The sequence below is a fragment of the Mesoplodon densirostris genome, chromosome 6 (genome assembly GCF_025265405.1).
Source record: "Mesoplodon densirostris isolate mMesDen1 chromosome 6, mMesDen1 primary haplotype, whole genome shotgun sequence".
NCBI lineage: Eukaryota > Metazoa > Chordata > Mammalia > Artiodactyla > Ziphiidae > Mesoplodon > Mesoplodon densirostris.
In genome coordinates, this window is record NC_082666.1 from 60,637,484 (window position 1) to 60,657,477 (window position 19,994).

Consider the following 19,994-nt stretch of genomic DNA (forward strand, 5'->3'; position numbering starts at 1 on the left):
CACGTTTACAGAGGATATGCATGGGTTATATGCAAATACTACACCATCTTATATGAGAGACTTGAGCATCCTAGGATTTTGGTATCTGTGGGGTTCCAGGATCCAATCTCCTGTGGATATTGAGGGATGACCATAATTTGAATCCACATGTGAAAACATTTACTGGTGAAGGTAATTATATAAACATAACAAAAGTTTAAAAGTAAGTTTTCTTTCTACTTTCTTCTCTTAACTGATTTGAAAAGCAATTGCTTAAAATAATATGTACATAATGTATCGATAAGCTCAAAACATATAAAAAATGTATATATGTGTAATATAATTGCCAATAACAGCATAAATGAGGTCAGCTGTAGCAAAGTTTTATTGGGCTAAGGAAATGACTACTGAATAATAAAGCAATAATTATAACAATGCATTGCTGTGTTTGTAATATTAATAGATAATATGTATAACAATACCACAAAAAGGGACTGAAGGGAATATAGCTGTATTTATATATATCACTGGAATTAATGTTTCTATATATCACTGGAATTAAGCTTGGCTAAATCTGAAGCTGATTTTGTTAAGATACATATAGCAAACCCTAGAGCATTAACTAAAGAAAAAAAAAAACTCAAAAAATATAGTGAAAAATTCATTAAATTAAAATGCTACATTAGAAAATATTTATGTAATGCAAAAGAAAGATTCAAAGACATAAATACATTGAAAGTTAAGGATGAGAAAAACAATATGCAAATAACAACCACAAGAAAGCTGGAGTAAATATACTAATATCAGACAAAATTTACTTTAAACAAAATAGTCACTGAAAAAAAAGAGGCACATTTTATAACGAGTCCCTGACAGAGTCAATCCATCAGGAAGATATAACAGTTATAAACATATACATACTTAATAACAGAGGACCAAAATACATGAAGCAAAAATAACAGATGTGAAAGAAGAAATGGACAATTCAATTATAATTGTTGGAGACTTCAATATCCTACTGTGATGGTTAATTTTATGTGTCAACTTGGAGGGTATTTTTGGATGAGATTAATGTTTAAATTTGTGGACCGTGAGTAAGCATAATGCCCTCCATAATGTAAGTGGGCTTCATCCAATCAGTTGAAGGCTTGAACAGAACAAAAAGACCAGCCTCCCTGAACAAGAAATCTCCATCAGATTGCCTTTATCTGCACCATCGACTCTCCCAGTCTCAAACCTATCAGCCCACACTGCAGATGTGGACTTGCCAGTCTCCAAAATCATATAAGCCAATTCTTTATAATAAGTCTCTTTCTACATATACACTCACACAATCCTTTTTGTTCTGTGCTCTCTGGAGAATTCCAATATACCCACTTTCAATAATGGATAGACAGAAGATCAACAAGAAAATAGAAGACCTGAGCAATACTACAAACTAGACCTGACATCATTAGAATACTCTTCTAAAAAATGACAGTTAAATATATATTGTTTTCAAGTGCACATGGAACATTTTCAGGATAAACCATATGCTAGACTATTTTTTAAATACTCAATAAATGTAAAAGGTTAGAAATAATGCCAAGTATGTTCTCTGACCACAATGGAATAAAACTGGAAATCAAATGGAAAAACTCACAAATGTGTGGAAATTAAACAACACATTATTAAAAAAGCAATGGGTCAAGAGGAAATCAAAAGACAAATCAGAAAATACTGTACGATGAGTAAAAATGAAGGGACAAAATATCAAAATGCATGGGAGGCAGCTAAAACAGTGCTTAGAGAGAAACTTATAGCTATAAATACCTATATTAAGCTAGAAGAAAGGTCCTAAGTCAACATTAGGTTTAATGTTCTACCATAAGACACTGAAAAATATAAGAGCAAACTAAACCTAAAGCAAATAGAAAGGAATAAAGATTAGAGAAGAAATTAATGAAATAGAAAATAGAAAAACAATACAGAAAATGAATGAAAACCAAAAGCTGGTTGTTTGAAAAGATCAACAAAACTGACAAACCTTTAGCTATACTGACAATATTAAAAAAAAGAAAAGCCTCAAATTACCGGAATCAGAAATAAAAAAGGGTATATTACTAATAACCTAATAAAAACTAAAAATAATTATAAAGGAATACTATGAAAAATTGTACACCAGCAAATTAGATACTTAGAAGAAACGGGTGAATTTCTCGAAAAACACAAATACCAAAAGTGACTCAAGAAAAAATAAAATCCCAAGTTGACCTGTAATAGGTAAAGAAATTCAATTTGTAATTTAAAAAAATTACCCACAAACAAAAGTCCAGGGCTGGAGGGGTTCACCACTAAATTCTACCAACCATTCAAAGAAGAATTAATACCAGTGCTTCAAAAAAACTTCCAAAAAATAGAAGAGAAGAGAATACTTCCCAACCCATTTTATAAAGCCAGTATTACCCTGATACAAAAAACACACAAAAACGTCATAAGAAAAGGAAACTACAGACTAATACCTCTTATGAATACAGATGCAAAAGTCCTCAACAGGGCCTCCCTGGTGGCGCAGTGGTTAAGAGTCCGCCTGCCGATGCAGGGGATACGGGTTCGTGCCCCGGTCTGGGAGGATCCCATATGCCGCGGAGCGGCTGGGCCCGTGAGCCATGGCCGCTGGGCCTGCGCATCCGGAGCCTGTGCTCCGCAACGGGAGAGGCCACAACAGTGAGAGGCCCGCATACAGCAAAAAGAAAAAAAAAAAAAAAAAAAGTCCTCAACAAAATACTAGCAAACCAAATTCAACAACATATTAAAAGAATTATGTATCATGATCAGGTGGTATTTATTCCAGGAATGTAAGGTTGGTTTAACATCTGAAAATCAATTATTATAATAAATCATATCACTAAAATAGAAAACAAAAATCACATGATCATCTCAATAGATACAGAAGATATACTTGACAAAATTCAACAACCTTTCATAATAAAAACACTTAACAAACTAGGAATATAAGGGAACTTCCTGAACTTGCTAAAGGACATCTATGAAAAACTGACAGATAACTTTATACTTAATGGTGAAGGAGTGGGTGTTTTCACCCTATGATCAGGAATAAGACAAAGATGTCTGCTCTGGCCACTTCTACTCAACAATGTATTGAAATTTTAACCAGGGCAAGTAGCCAAGAGAAAGAAATAAAAGGCATCAAGTTTGGAAAAGAAGAAACAAAACTATGTCTATTTGCTGATGACATGATCTTGTAAGTAGAAAATCCTAAGGAATCTACCCAAAAAATTAGAACTGAAAAATGAGTTCTGCACAGTTGCAGGATAAGAGATTAATATAAAACAAACTATACACTTACACTGAACAATCTGAAAATAAACTTAAGAAAACAATTCCATTTATAATAAAATCAGAAAGAATGTTAATAAATTTATCCAAAAAGGTGTAAAACATACTCTGAAAACTATAAACGGTATTGAAAGAAATTTTAGGACAAATAAATAGTAACTGGAAAAACATCCCATGCTCATAATATAGAAGATTTAACATTGTTAAGATGGCAACATTACCCAAACTTATCCATTAAAAGAAGAAAAAGAAGAAGAGTATAGGCTATTCTAAATTAGAGATATAATCCAGTGATCAACCTTAACAACACACAAAAAAAGAGATTTGGATAACACATTATGTGTCTCCTAACATGATGTGGTAAGAATCATATTACGCCGAAGATTTCTTTGCAAAAACATCAAACCTGAAACTGAATAAACCTCTAGGTCTCATTTAAAATTTATGATAATTACAGAGTAAAAAAGATTATAATCAAAAAAGTCCAGGGCTTCCCTGGTGGCGCAGTGGCTGAGAGTCTGCCTGCCAATGCAGATTTGTGCCCTGGTCTGGGAAGATCCCACATGCCGCGGGGCAGCTGGGCCCGTGAGCCATGGCCGCTGGGCCTGCACGTCCGGAGTCTGTGCTCTGCAACAGGAGAGGCCACAACAGTGAGAGGCCCGCGTACCCCAAAAAAAAAAAAAAAAAAAAAAAAAAAAAATTATTTAAAAAAAAAAAAGGCCAGAATGTGGGAAACTCTACAGGATAAATAATCCAACTTATTCCAAAAATAAGTTGCAAATAAAAAGAGAGAAAGATGGAGAGGAGGAAAAGGAACCTGTATACTCAGTAGGGAGACTATGTTTGAGTCCTCATAGAAACAAACATCTTTCAAAAAAAGTTATGAGAGAATTGGAGAAATCTGAAAACTGGGTATTTTATTACATTAGGGAATAATTATAGAATTCTAAGTATGATAAAGATATCACGGTTATGTTTTAAAAAGGCCTTATCTTTTAGAGATGGAGTCAATCCTTATTCATAGATTCAGAACTTGTGAACTTCCCTACTCACTAAAACTTATTTTAAGCCTAAAATCAATACCATTGCACTTTTTCAGTCATTTGCAGACATGCAGAAAGTGGTGAAAAATTTAAGTCACCTGAACCACATGTTCCCAGCTGAGGTCAAACAAGGGGATGCTCTGTCTTTTTATTTCAGCTCTCATACTATAAACAAGTATTCTTCTCATGGTCTCTCTAGTACCACATTTTTCACATTTCTGCCCTTCTGTTGATGATTTCACTGTTTCAAATGACCACTAAGCATAGTGCTGAAGTGCTGTCTAGTGTTCCTAAGCGCAAGAAGGCTGTGACTTGCATATGGAGAAAAAATTGTGTTAGATAAACTGTGTTCAGGCATGAGTTACAGTACCATTGGTCATGAGCTCAATAGTAACAAATAAACAATATATATTAAATGTCTTTAAATAGAAACACATGTAAAGCAAGGTTATATGTTGATCAGTTGACAAAATGTTGTGACCAGAGGCTCATAGGAACTTAATCCTTTATCTCCCCTAGGAGAAATATTTCCATGTTTGCTAATTCAGTGTTCACATGACTTTATAAAACATAACTCCTGTGAATAACAAAAACTGACTGTAAACACCAATGGAACTGTGGGTAACATAACAGGATGTCCAGGATTTCCTTCAAAATTATCCACTGTGGTAGAGGGAGCAGAGGAGCAGAAAGGAAGTAGAAGTTTATAGATGAAACAAGATTGGTCATGTGCTGATAATTGTCCAAGCTGGGTGATGAGTAAACATGGGAGTTCATTAGTGTATTCTCTCTATCCTTGCATCAAATTAAAATTTTCCATAATAAAAACACGTGCGCACAAAAACATGTAAACAGACACCCCACCAAAACACTTACAAGGACATTATAAAAGAGTACCAAAAAGGCAGAAAAGTAAAGAATTATTGATAAGACCAGCATGTTTCCAAATGGGTACCAAGGGCATTTGAAGCAGTACAGGCATACATAACTTCATTTTATTGCACTTTGCTTTATTGCGCTTCACAGATACTGCATTTTACAAATTGAAGGTTTGTGAAAATGCTGCATCAAGCCAGTCTACCAGCGCCATTTTTCCAACAAAACCTACTTCATGTCTTTGTGTCCCATTTTGGTAATTCTCACAATATTTCAAACTTTTTCATTATTATTATATTTGTTACGATAATCTGTGATCAGTGAGTGATCTTTGATGTTACTATTGAAAAAAGGGTATAACTCTCTGAAGACTCAAATGACAGCATTTTTAACAATATTTTTAAATTACGTACATTGTTTTTTAGACATAATGTTGCACACTTAATAGACTACAGTATAAATGTAAGTTTTATATGCACTTGAAAACAAAAAGTTGTGTGACTCGCTTTACTGCAATATTCACTTTACTACAGTGGTCTGGAACTGAACCCTCAAAGTCTCTGAGGGTTATTTAATTGAGCAGGATTATCCTATTTATTTCAGGATGTTTAGCAATCCCAGCCTCCACCTACTATGTCAGTAGCACCACTGGTTAAAACCAGTGATTCTGGCAAAGCTTTATCCACAAGGCCATTTATCACAGCATCATCATACAATTTTCATTAAAAAAGGAAACTTAAAGTACAACAAGACACTGACTAAATAATATGGCATATCAAAATAATAGAATATATTGTAACTCTAAAAATATTTTCTTTTGAATAATAATTATATTCCTCTTGAAAATAATGAACTGACAACATCTCATTGACATGCCCAAATCACACTGCCTTGAGTCTATTAGCCTGAAAATAAGAAAAGGGGTCCAAAATGGACAAATACCTGAAAGACAGAAGAATGGACTCACTGAGACAAACCCAGAGGAGGAAAATCAAAATCCAAATAGTGTCTATAATGGAAGAGGAAGCTATTTTTTTCTGGAAGAGGCTCAGAGAGGCTCTAATTACCCAATTAGTAAGTATGGAGAGCAGAAGTCCACAGGAATCAAGATGACTAAGAAACCATTAATCAAAAGTCTGGGCTTCCCATTCATCCATGTTCAGAACAGCTACCTGCAGTATCTGCCTATAACAAATGGCCCAAGGCTACTTTCAAAAGAACCATGTTCCTGAAAAAGGTCCCTACTATGGTTGTTGGGACAAACAATACAATCAGAGAAGGGACTGACTTAAGAGCCTACTTCTCATTCTGTACATTGAAGCGCATTTGCCATACATCCCTCAGGAAAGCTTGTTGATAGTCCCCTCCCTTCTCTTACACAATGCCCATAGTCAATCCTTTCATTCAGATGAGAAGCCTCTTGGTAACAGTTATATAAAAATGCAAAGTAAACTTATTAAAAGCAACATTTCTACATTAAGCAATATAGACCTTCATACAAAAACATGGTCACTAAAGAATCATCATACACTTGAAGAAAACTATCAGCATTAAAGTAAAAGAGTAGGAACAAACAGAAGTTACCCAACAGGAAACAAAGATAATGTAAGAAACAGAGAAGAACTTAAAAATTATAATCAGAAAGATTAAGAAGTTATCCTTTTAAAGAAGACTGCTATGAAAAAGGAAAAATCAAATAAGAAATTTCTTAGAAGTAAAATTTTGATTTCTAAAACTAAAAAAAAATCTAATAACTAAATAGGGTAAATGGAAAAAAATCCATGTACTGATGGAAGAAAATGTAAGAAGACCATTCAGGAGACAAAATTAAAAGATGGAAAATATGACAGAAAAGAAGGCCAAGTCCAGGGGCCTCCCTGGTGGCACAGTGGTTAAGAGTCCGCCTGCCGATGCAGGGGATACGGGTTCGTGCCCCGGTCTGGGAGGATCCCATATGCCGCGGAGCGGCTGGGCCCGTGAGCCATGGCCGCTGGGCCTGCGCATCCGGAGCCTGTGCTCCGCAACGGGAGAGGCCACAACAGTGAGAGGCCCGCATACTGCAAAAAGAAAAAAAAAAAAAAAGAAGGCCAAGTCCAGAAGGTCCAATCTCTAATAGAGTACAGAAGGAAAGAACAGACAAGGGGGAAAATATGAGAATCGTATTTTTCTTCAATTGAAATAAAATCTCAAGTCTTGATATTAAAAGAACCCACAAAGGCTGAGAAGTTTGAATTTTTAAAAGACTCAAATTAAAAGATGATGTTGAAATTTTTAAATATCATATATATGAAGAGAAAATCCTAAAAACTTCAAGCAAGCTACCTAGAAAGAAATAAGAATCTCACTTGCACTGGGATCATACATACACTTGATAACACCACTGTATGCTAAAAGAAGATAACAAAGCTATACTTTAAAAAATCTGAGGGAAATTAAATGTACTTAAAATTTTATGTTCAGCTGAAGTATCAACCAAACATAAGGACAAAAGAAAGACATTTTAGGCATGTAAGGAGTCAGAAAGTGGACCACTTATGCATCCCTTCTGAGAAAAAAATTTTGAAAATATAATCCAACAAAAGAAAGAGGAAGACATAGGATCTTAGAAACTGTGGAACTAGTTCAGGAGTACAATAAGAAAAAACCCTAGGATGGCAGCTATGAGTAGGTTTAGAAAGCAATTGGCCAAAATTCGTACCATAAACCAAAGGGCCCAAGGAAGAATGTCTTCAGCCCATTATTCAAATGTCTGAACACTGACATTCTTTATGGTAAGAAATAGCAGAAAAGAAAGGCAATTAGAAATTCCAGGGGGAAAAAATGTTGTCCAGGAAGACCAAGGCACAAATATAAAATAACTTAAATGTAGCATAATTTGGGTAATTAATGGACTATAAAGAAAGATATTCTATTTGACTTTGATATTTGGAATATTCTTTTTTTGTCATACCATTTCCCTTATCAACAGGTCCAAACACACTACATGGTTCTCAAGGAAATAATATTTACATAATTATAAAATTATAAATGCAAATTACAAGTTTCCAATTTCAAAAGTCAATTCAAATTCCAAGGTATCTCATTGTGGACATCAGAATTACCTGGACATCAGATCTATGGACAACAGAATTACCTGGAAAGCTTATTTTAAAGACTCCTGGGCCTCATCCCTAAAGATTCAGTAGATCAGGGGAAAGTTCCAGAGACCTGCATTTTAAGAAATTTTCCAGTCCCCAAGGAAAAGAGGAAATTCTCTTCCAAGGAGGAGCCACTCAGCAGTGGACCTGAAGAGGCTGCTGCCAGCAAGAGCAGCAGATCCAAGAAAAACAAAAAGCTCCAAAAGCTATCTCAGGAAAATTAGAATGGACATTTCCCTAGTAGGGCATAACTTGCAGAGATATTTCCCAACCCATCCCCTATAGCCCAATAAAAATTTTAAAAATTTAAAAATGTTTTTAAAGAAATTTTCCAAGTACACCTTGCACACATTAAAATTTTCAAGATTATAGCTGTAAAGCAGTAATCTCCAAAATTTTCCATTACATATCTTATGAGCAAAAGGCTTTTGAGTACCCACCCCAAAATATATGTGTATATTTATTTATAAATTGTTGATATACTTTTATGTGACCGTATATTATGTATATTATAAAATGTGAAAAATAAAAATCTTAAAGAATGAGAAAGATGACCTAACAATAATTTATTATTTGGTTCTGTCTCAACCAAGAGTAAAGGGAAAATTAAGAATCACTTTAGAAAGTTGTAAAAAATAAACAAGTTAGAAAACTGAAAAATGTATACAACTAAAAGGAGAGGAGGATAATGAAAGAATCACAGAAATGACTAAAGAAATCCCAAGAATATATCTTCTGAAGTCCTATTCTGCTAAAAAACAGTAAAACTGAGAGTGATGACATTTAATCTCGAAAATGACTGAGGAACTAATAAGGGTACTTCAACAAAAGACTTAATTCTGATCATCAAAAGGAAAATCTCATTGATGAATTAGACATACAAGACCATGAGAAGAATCTAATTATTCTGTTTTAAGAGTTCACGATAACCAAGGATGGTAAAATTAGCCATGGATATGTATCATAGATTTTTCAGTCAAATTCCAAACAATATTAGAATGATCCCAGGGCTAGCGACTCCAAAGGTGAATATACTTGAAGTTATCAAAAACTGATATTCAGATTATATAATCATAATTCCAATTAAAAAGAAGAAAAGGCAACCATATGCTTAGCTTCTCATTTAGGAAATATAATGATATCCATTTAATAGGAAAGCAAGTGTTTTAATTGCTATCTAAGTGTCATGAGACTACTGTATACCAAATGTTTGATAAGAAGTACCCAGCATCACTCCACTGTTTCTAATGACCAAGGAGAGGCCCAATAATCTATAGTTAAATGACTGGGCATCCCCTACAGGGTAATACGGAAATCTCTCAACCTATTCCAGAACACTTACTCTACTCTGGCAAGGTCAACCCAGGCTCTCAAGTACACACTGCAATTATCTTAGGGGAAAACTGAGCCATGTCTAGGAAGGATCATGTCTAGGAAGTTGCCTACAGGGTCAGTCTCTGAAGTCAAACAACAGGAACTTCTCCAATTTTTAAAGCTGAGTAGTAAGAGCTTAAAACAAACACACACAGACACAAACACATACACACAAAGTGTCTCTCTTACCTGCAAACTTCCCAAATATGTCAGAATATGAGCAGAAGATAAGGCCTAGCTGTACTTAGCAAACTGACACACCTTGAAATAAATCCAGTAATTGTAATATCATGCTCAACATTCCTTTGGAAATCAAATGAGTCTCTTCAGGGGATTAACACCAAGTGTTAATTTTAATAATGAAGAAAAACAAATTCAACCAACTAAATACTGACGAAAAAATAACTTGGTTACTCACCTGTCCACAACCAAACTGACTGCTTGCGTGAGATCTGGGTTTGTCACCTGGAGACGTTTCCACAAAGACCATACGAATTCTTTATCAGCCTTAAAGAAATAAAAGACATTTTAAATTCATTGCTTTGTAGCTACAGCACAGAAGGCAATATACTGCATTAAATTAAAAAATTAAAAACATAATTACTTGATCCCTAGTTCTATAACTATAAAACAGATTCTTGAAAAGTTTAACAGGAAAGCTTTATTTTAAAAAGTTCTTACACTGGTAACCCACATTTATTTTACTATTTCTACTACTCACATTTAAGGGTGCAAATGCTGAAGGGCTGAATATCAAGGTAAATTTGTTCTAAAATGAGACTGTCCTCTAGCTATTGCTTCATTTTCAGCTGCCCTTTTCAGCAAAATTCCTTGAAACAGTTGCCTACAATCATGATCTCTTCTTCCTCACTCCCCATTCACTCTGTAATCTCCTCCAGTCAGACTTCCCTCCCCACCATAACGCTAAAATCATTTTTCAAGGTCCTCTATATTGTCAATTCTTAATAGGCATCTCAAATTCAATTTATCCAAAATAGAGTTTTTGACTTCCTACCCTCTCACAAACCTGCCCGCTCTGCATCTCAGAAAATGACACCACCACCTACTTATTGTTTAAAAACTTAAGATCTAGGAATCAATCCTGGTTGCTCTCTTTCTTCACATTTCATATCCAAACCATTAGTAAACCCTATTAGCCTTACCTACAAAATATATCCCAATTCTGAACACTTCTACCTAGTACAAGTGGAACAAGTACTATCCACCATCCTACTACAAGCAACTCTACCTCTTGCCTAGCTCCCTACAATGGTCCCCTGGGCTCCTTACAGCTCAAAATCGTCCAGTGGATTTCCATCAGATTAGGAAAACAATCCAAACTCTACCAAGGCGACATGACCCTACACCATCTGGCCCTCCAGCCTCATCTATCACTCACCCTCTTATTCACAGGGACCTTCTGGCTCTACTTGTACCAGGTCCTTTTAAATATACAATCTACCAGATTTTCATGTACATTATTACCTCACGTCACTCAGGTCTTTGTTTAAATGTTGCCTCTTCAAGAGAAGAGAAGTCTTCCCTAACTACTATATTTATAGCCACCAAAACCCACAAATCTCTCGTAACCCCTTACTCTGTTTAATTTTTTTTTCAAATCACATTTCATTTCATAATACTATATTTGTTTGGTATTTTATTTGTTTGGTTTTACTTGTGTGGCATCATCCATTCTCCCCTTCCTCTTAGTAACAGAAACTATTTTTGATCTTTGCTGCCAACTAAAAGACTGGCCTCTCTTGCCTATGGGCTCTGTGACTGAGTTCCACCAATTAAATATAAGAAATGTCATTGGAAATCTTAAAATTGGACTTAAGTCTACCAAATGTGTTACAATTATTTGTTCCCAGTATGTTGTTGTTTATTTGACTTTATTTATGATGGAGATTTTTGGGGAAAAGGTAGTTATTACTTTTATATATTCAAACATCTTTTTCATTATGGCTTATGGTTTTCTTCTACAAGTTAGAAAAAAGCCTTCTCTGCTCCAAGATTGGAAATATATTTACCCATACTTACTTCTTAAATTTTTATGTTTTCATTTTTTAATGCTCAAATCTTTGATTTTGTTTGACTGTTTTTTAAAGACTTTTGACAGCCAGAGTACTGCAAAGTACTACCTTACCTAACTATTCTTATATGTAATACTTTATCTTTTAGAAGCAAGAATTCAGCATTTAGGTATTAAAATGATTTCAGTTAAGGACAAGAAATGTCAACATATATAGAAATTACATGTCATAAACCTCTGGTGAAGGAAATGTTAAACTATGTAGCATTACGTGCTCTTTTTAAAAGGTATGTTGATGAAACTACAAAATCCCTGAAACCAATGTTATCTGGAAATTTATCTTATAGCTTGCTTCAAAACAAAATAGTAACAAAAAAGAAAACTACGGACCAATATCACTGATGAACAGAGATGCAAAAATCCTCAACAAACTACTAGCAGACAGAATCCAACAGCACATTAAAAGGATGATACACCATGATCAAGTGGGGTTTATCCCAGGAATGCAAGGATTCTTTAACATACGCAAATCAATCAATGTGATAAACCATATTAACAAATTGAAGGAAAAAAGCATACTATCATCTCAATAGATGCAGAAAAAGCTTCCAACAAAATTCAACACTGATTTATGATAAAGTCCTCCAAAAAGTAGGCACATAGGGAACTTACCTCAATATAATAAAGGCCATATATGACAAACCCACAGCCAACATTGTTCTCAATGGTGAAAAACTGAAATCATTGCTACTCAGATCAGGAACAAGACAAGTTTGCCCACTCTCACCACTCTTATTCAACATAGTTTTGGAAGTTTTAGCCACAGCAATCAGAGAAGAAAAAGAAATAAAAGGAATCCAAATCGGAAAAGAAGAAGTAAAACTGTCACTGTTTGCAGAGGACATGATACTATACATAGAGAATCCTAAAGATGCTACCAGAAAACTACTAGAGCTAATCAGTGAATTTGGTAAAGTAGCAGGATACAAAAATAATGCACAGAAATGTCTTGTATTCCTATACACTAATGATGAAAAATCTGAAAGAGAAATTAAGGAAACACTCCTATTTACCAATGTAACAAAAAGAATAAAATACCTAGGAATAAACCTACCTAAGGAAACAAAAGACCTGTAGGCAGAAAACTATAAGACACTGATGAAAGAAATTAAAGATGATACAAATAGATGGAGAGATGTACCATGTTCTTGGATTGGAAGAATCAACATTGTGAAAATGACTCTACTACCCAAAGCAATCTACAGATTCAGTGCAATCTCTATCAAACTACAAATGGCATTTTTCACAGAACTAGAACAAAAAATTTCACAATATGTATGGAAACACAAAAGACCCCAAATAGCCAAATCAATCTCGAGAAAGAAAAATGGGGCTGGAGGAATCAGGCTACCTGACTTCAGACTATACTACAAAGCTACATTAATCAAGACAGTATGGTACCGGCACAAAAACAGAAACATAGATCAATGGAACAGGACAGAAAGTCCAGAGATAAACCCATGCACATATGGTCACCTTAACTTTTGATAAAGGAGGCAAGAATATACAATGGAGAACAGAGAGCCTCTTTAATAAGTGGTGCTGGGGAAAATGGCTAGATACATGCAAAAGAATGAAATTAGAATACTTCCTAACACCATACACAAAAATAAACTCATAATGGATTAAAGACCTAAATGTAAGGCCACACACTATCAAACTCTTAGAGGAAAACATAGGCAGAACACTCTATGACATAAATCACAGCAAGATCTTTTTTGACCCACCTCCTAGAGAAATGGAAATAAAAACAAAAATAAACAAATGGGACCTAATGAAACTTAAAAGCTTTTGCACAGCAAAGGAAACCATAAACAAGACCAAAAGACAACCCTCAGAATGGGAGAAAATATTTGCAAATGAAGCAACTGACAAAACAATTAATCTCCAAAATATACAGGCAGGTCATGCAGCTCAATATCAAAAAAACAAACAACCCAATCCAAAAATGGGCAGAAGACCTAAATAGACTTTTCTCCAAAGAAGATATACAGATTGACAACAAACACATGAAAGGATGCTCAACATCACTAATCATTAGAGGAATGCAAATCAAAACTACAATGAGGTATCACCTCACACCAATCAGAATGGCCATCATCAAAAAATCTACAAACCGTAAATGCTGGAGAGGGTGTGGAGAAAAGGGAATCCTCTTGCACTGTTGGTGGGAATGTAAATTGATACAGCCACTATGGAGAACAGTATGGAGGTTCCTTAAAAAACTATAAATAGAATTACCATATGACCCAGCAATCCCACTACTGGGCATATACCCTGAGAAAACCATAATTCAAAAAGAGTCATGTACCACAATGTTCATTGTAGCTCTATTTACAATAGCCAGGAGATGGAAGCAACCTAACTGTCCATAGACAGATGAATGGATAAAGATGTGGCACATATACACAATGGAATATCAGCCATAAAAAGAAACAAAACTGAGTTATCTGTAGTGAGGTGGATGGACCTAGAGACTGCCATACAGAGTGAAGTAAGTCAGAAAGAGAAAAACAAATACCATATGCTAACACATATATAAGGAATCTAGAGAAAAAAAAAAGGTTCTGAAGAACCTAGGGGCAGGACAGGAATAAAGACGCAGATGTAGAGAATGGACTTGAGGACACAGGGAGGGGGAAGGGTAAGCTGGGACGAAGTGTGAGAGTGGCATGGACATATATACACTACCAAATGTAAAATAAATAGCTAGTGAGAAGGAGCCCCATAGCACAGGGAGATCAGCTCAGTGCTTTGTGTCCACCTAGAAGGGTAGGATAGGGAGGGTGGGAGGGAGACACAAGAGGGAGGAGATATGGAGATATATGTATATGTATAGCTGATTCACTTTGTTATACAGCAGAAACTAACACACCATTGCAAAGCAATTATACTCCAATAAAGATGTTAAAAAAAAATAGTAAAGAGTCACATGTATTTTTCACCTCAACTGCTCTACCCAAAATACTAAGCAAGAAAGGTTAACAAAAGCAAAAACTTAAAAAGGAGTAGGTTTTCAACATTTAAAAAATAACTGAGTTACTCCAGCTTAAGTAAGTATGACTTACTAATAAAGGACTTAGCTCTAATACAGTTAGAGGGACAAAGTAAGAAATCAATAAATATCTGATGAAAAAAATCTTTACATATTAATTTATACATTTTTTTTTCTTTCCTTTTGCTATTGTTATGGTTAATGGTTATTTCACACCTCCTCTTTAATCCCCACCAAAGAGAAAGTAACAACAAACTCTCCTTAAATTGTTTTTATCATAGAGGCCAGAAAAAAAAGCAACCAGAAGAAAAGACTCCTCCAGAAACAGTCTATTGTTAATTTATAACTACAATTTATACCCAGAAGTCATTAGGGGAGAACTTTCTAATTTCCAAATTTCTCTATTAAACTTCAGTTACTAATTTCTTTTGTTATTAATTTATTATCAGCAATGGTATTCAGATTTTGTCACCTAAAAATACTCAAATGTATAAGTGATACTTGACTTGAGAATAAGAAGTTCTTTTCTGAGCAATAAAATGCTACAAAGGATTGTGGGACTACTGTACAATATGTATTCGTTTTTGTAAGTTTTTTAGTTATTCAAATGCTATATTATCTTCAATGTGAATTATACCTCTAATTATTAAAAAGACGCTCCTTCATATACAAAAAGAAACAAAGCCCCCAAAAAACACAAAACTAGTTTCCAAACTATTCCACACATTATTAAAACAAGGAAACTAACTACTACCAACCATATTATCTTTATATTTTCCTTTCCTTTGGGCACTTAAAATGTTCTTTTCAAAAAAGTAAAAGTAAAAATACTTAAATATTACTCATTATAAAATATTTTATTCTTACTACAGGACTTCCACACAGAATCAAATAATTTAAAATATAAATTAAAAAATCCTACTCCTTCTCACAAAGTTGATTAAACTCAGCCAATGAGAGATGACTAAATGCCCGAAGATTTGGGTCTGAGTTATCTTAGCAGTGGATTGGCTTTGACTTTCACTTATCAACATGGAAATAAATATCAACTTTACAGCTATAGACACGCAAAATTGTCTTTTTCACTGGGTACCTACTCTCCCACCACCTAGTTTAGTATCTGCCAACATAATAGGCCTTCGATCGACCTCTACTGCAGGAATGAATTCAACAAACATATGAAAACTATTTTCTGTATTTAAACAAATAATTTCCTACCAGAACTCAAAGAAAACAATGGAAAGAGTTTAATTACAAAGTATGGCACAAACTAGCCACTCACTAAATTATCATTATGAAAAATAACTGTACAAAAAGATTCATCTATTAGAATACAGCTCCTAACAACAGTGAGAATTCTAATTATACAACATGTTCTCAATTTTTTTTTCTTTTTTTGACTGTGCTGCACCGCATGCAGGATCTTAGTTCTCTCACCAGGGATCAAACCTGCGCCCCCCCCCCCCCGCAGTGGAAGCACGGAGTCTTAACCACTGGACCTCCAGGGAAGTCCCTCAATTTTTTTTTTCTTTGTGAATGACTGGACAAGGTTTCAACACACCTAAATGTCTAATACAAAATGTAACTGGTTGATTTCTCTAGTCATATACTCTTAATTCCAACATCACATACATCATGAAAGTTAATTTCATCATGAAAGTTGGAGTAATGCACATATATTTCATTTAAATGCCATAATATATCTTTACCTGAAATTGGTATATAGGTTTAGTAAAAGTTTTTGGCTGTGACTAAAAAGAGAAATATGGTTTGAGATATACATAAATTTGTGTGTGTGTGTACACCTGTGTGTGTGTCTATACATATATACATTACACATACATAACTTTTTCTCATCTGATATTCTACAAGTGGTGAAAAATGTGCACATACACATACCCACAACCCCATTCTTGGTCACAAATAGACCACAATCTTGAAATACAAAATCAAAACTAAGAGTATGGTGAAGTTAGGTTCTAAATCAGTGAATAAAGCATGACTGTCATGAACTTAAAATTGATCTTTGGAGTACCTTTGAAAGTTCCTTAGAAAAAGCTAGATTTGGAAGCTAACCTATCCTCAGTAAATCCAATACAGACAACTTTTCTTCCCACACTGAAATCAACCACTTTTTCTTCATCTAAGTATGTGTATGTTGCTTACTAATCTGGGGCCATACGAAAAAAAGTTTAAATATCACAATCACATAGAGTAGGATGAGATACTCATATTAAGAGAAACAGTTGGAACAGAGATTGTTTTCTATTACATGCTTATTCTGAGTCATTCCAATGGACTGGAATGGTACATGGAATCACTTTCTTTTTCTTCACCAAGCACATATAATTGAATTCCTGTAAGTTAAACGTGGGAAAAAACCAACTAATTTAAATGAAGCTGCAACTTATGACCTGAGACTAATTAATTAGTGGGGTTCTTTTTCCCGAACTGTGCATTTGACCCATTACTGGGCTGTGAAATTAATTTAGTAGATATTAGCAGCACTTTCTTAAATAATAGATTTTAAAAGAAAACATCAGAGTTCAGGACACACAGGGTAAATACTCTTTCTGAAATTATATGCATGTGTATGTGTGTCTACTTACTAGGTTGACATGTAAAATGAATTTCTTATCTTGGGTATAATTTTTGAGAGCTGTGGAAAACATAGGGGTTAATACTATGTATTCTTGGGTACTGTGATTTCTAGCTTAATATATAAGTGGAAGAACTAATTTTAAAAATGTAAAAGTGAATGTTTAATTAAATGCTTTTTATAAAACAATTCAATTATTCTGTCTCCCAAATTTCCCCAACAGCAGGAGTATGATTTGACTGAAGTTTTATGGTATGGGATAGTGCCAACCTCATCTCACATTACTGGAATGCCTATGATCATCTAACAGTGTCAGTACTATAAACTCAAGAACCATTGTTCCAGGCTACCTATGACCATCTCAATTCTTACATCTTCCGTAGTCACATTTTGAAAGAATAGTTAATGGATTGGGGGAAGAGGGTCATTGGGCTGTTTCCAACAGACTGATTTCTTAATCAAGTCAGTCACAAAAGTAAACATCTTAGTTCCTTATCCAGCTCAGGGCATAACTATGGTAAATACAGAGTAAGGGGTAGGGGAGAAAGGGTGTATAAGATATGGGCAAATAGCATCTTAGATTAGGACTTGCCAAAGTAACAAAGCCCTTTATCATGGATTCACATCTTTAAACTACCCAAAGGTGAAGAGTGAGATGACAAAACGCTTTAATTCCTTGGTGTCTTTTATTTATCCCTTTGCTCCTTACCCAGTGAAGAATACAGAATGGAAAGTCAAAAGGAGGCAGTCACATAATACCTCCCCAACTTGTTTAAGCAAAGACATATTCAATTTGAACAAGACTGCTGTGTTTTTACATCCTTGATTCAATCAACAAAATCCTGCAAAAGAATCCAATAGAATTATGAGAATGAAATTCATGAATTTTTATTAATCTAAACTTATGATATTGCTTATAAAGTTACCTTGTTGTTTAGCAGTTCTTAACTGGTTCTGTCTTGAAGACAGAGTGACTCAAAGATCTACTGTTGAGTGAATTCCCAACATTTAGTCACCTAACCCTGCCAAAGGTTCTGGTAAAATCGGAGAAGAGATGGTGGTAAGGATGCAAAACTATAAAGGAAAATCAAATCTTTCTGAACATGAGTAGTCAAGCCATCTTTGGTGTATACGAACTCTACAAATAATAGGAAAGTAATGTTAAGGCAATTGATCTAGTAAATGCTTTTCCCAGGCAATATGAAAATGAGATTTCTCACTCCAGAAGTATGGAATTAACATAGTTGGTTAATAAATATTAAGCATCATCTACTGTGAATGAAAGTTCCCAGCCTGATACTCCCTAAAAATTATTGGTCTGTTTTAACAACTTAAGTTTTACTTAAGAACAAGAGCAAGTGTGGGTTTGACAATTAAAAACAGGCTCCTTCATCCATGGGTTTTATTTCAGTAAAAGTGTTTCCACTTTCCCGTTCCACATTTCAACTCAGGGATTGCATTCCTGCTGCACCAAGTACCACTACAGTCACGACACAGCCCTTGGGCTTGGGGGCGGTGGGGGTGCGACTGCGCGTTTTGGTGGGATCCAAGTGAGGTCAACCAAACCCAGGGCGCCGAGGCCGATCCTGCCCGCCCACTGTCCGGAGAAGGGCGGGAGCCCGAGGTCGGCGAGCCGGGCGAGGCCGCCTCCCTCAGCCCAGAGCTGCGGGCCAGGCTGGGTGTGGGAGCCGGCACCGGGCGCCGCCGGGCGGAGGTGGGTGGGTCCCAAACCCGCGCAGCTACGCAGCCGAAGGCAGAAGGAGACGGGCGCACTTCCCACCGGCCCCGGCCCAGCTGTGGAGGGGAAAGGCCGGCGGCCACCTCGATACCTGACACAGGGCCAGCTCCTCCTTTACGCTGCTCAGCTCTTCCTCCAGCAGCTGCGTCCGGGTCACCATCGCCTCCTCTACCGAGATGCCCTCTAGTCGCATGGACCCCATGGGCGCGCTGAGGAGGGGAGCCTGAGCCGCAGCTGTCCCCCCTGGCCCTCGCTGGCCCTCTGACCCTTCTTCGCCCCGCCGGGGTAAATCGCTTTTGTCCACGACGCCCTCCCGCGCTGCGCCCGCAAGACCCGAAGTCTCGCTTAGCACTTCGTGTGCCACAGCTCCCAGCCCAACACGTGGGGACCCGGGCCCCAACTGTCGCGCGGCGGGCGGAGGGAGCTGTGAGGGCGGCAACCACGCCGCCATGGCCGCGGCTGCTAACGGGTCAAGTTCCCTCTAGGAAACTCCTCCTCCCCTTCCCCATCCAAGCGAGCCCGAAGCTCCGAGCTGCGCATGCGCCCGACTTTTCCCGCCTTGGCGCGCGGGGTCTCGCGCTCGCGGGTCCTGGCGGGCTTCCCACGGGCCGCGCGCCCGGCGCGAGCATTAGCGGCGCACGCGCCGTGGCCCAAGGAGTCAGGCGGCTCCGCCCCGCGCACCACCTCCGCGTGCCCTGGTCAGTCTTTAACCTGCAGCGTCACGGCTTCCCGCACGCCTAAAACCCTACCCGCCGCTTTGCGCCTAGCTTACATCCCAATTCTTAAAGGCTTCCTTGACAAGCCCCTACCCCAAAATGATCC

The 19,994-nt window shown here is 36.5% G+C and overlaps 1 protein-coding gene across 5 annotated transcripts in view; it reads right to left on the reverse strand.

Moving 5' to 3' along the window:
- Positions 1–19,666, reverse strand: part of CNTLN (centlein) — a 361,905-nt gene extending 342,239 nt beyond the window's left edge. For all 5 annotated transcript variants that reach the window (XM_060102081.1, XM_060102083.1, XM_060102084.1 and 2 more), the window contains exons 1-2: positions 19,264–19,666; positions 10,167–10,255 (exon numbers count right to left, since the gene is read on the reverse strand). In XM_060102081.1, coding sequence (XP_059958064.1) covers positions 10,167–10,255; positions 19,264–19,623 — 449 coding nt within the window. In that variant the 5' untranslated portion in view covers positions 19,624–19,666. The remainder of the gene's footprint in view (positions 1–10,166; positions 10,256–19,263) is intronic.
- Positions 19,667–19,994: the final 328 nt, after the last annotated feature.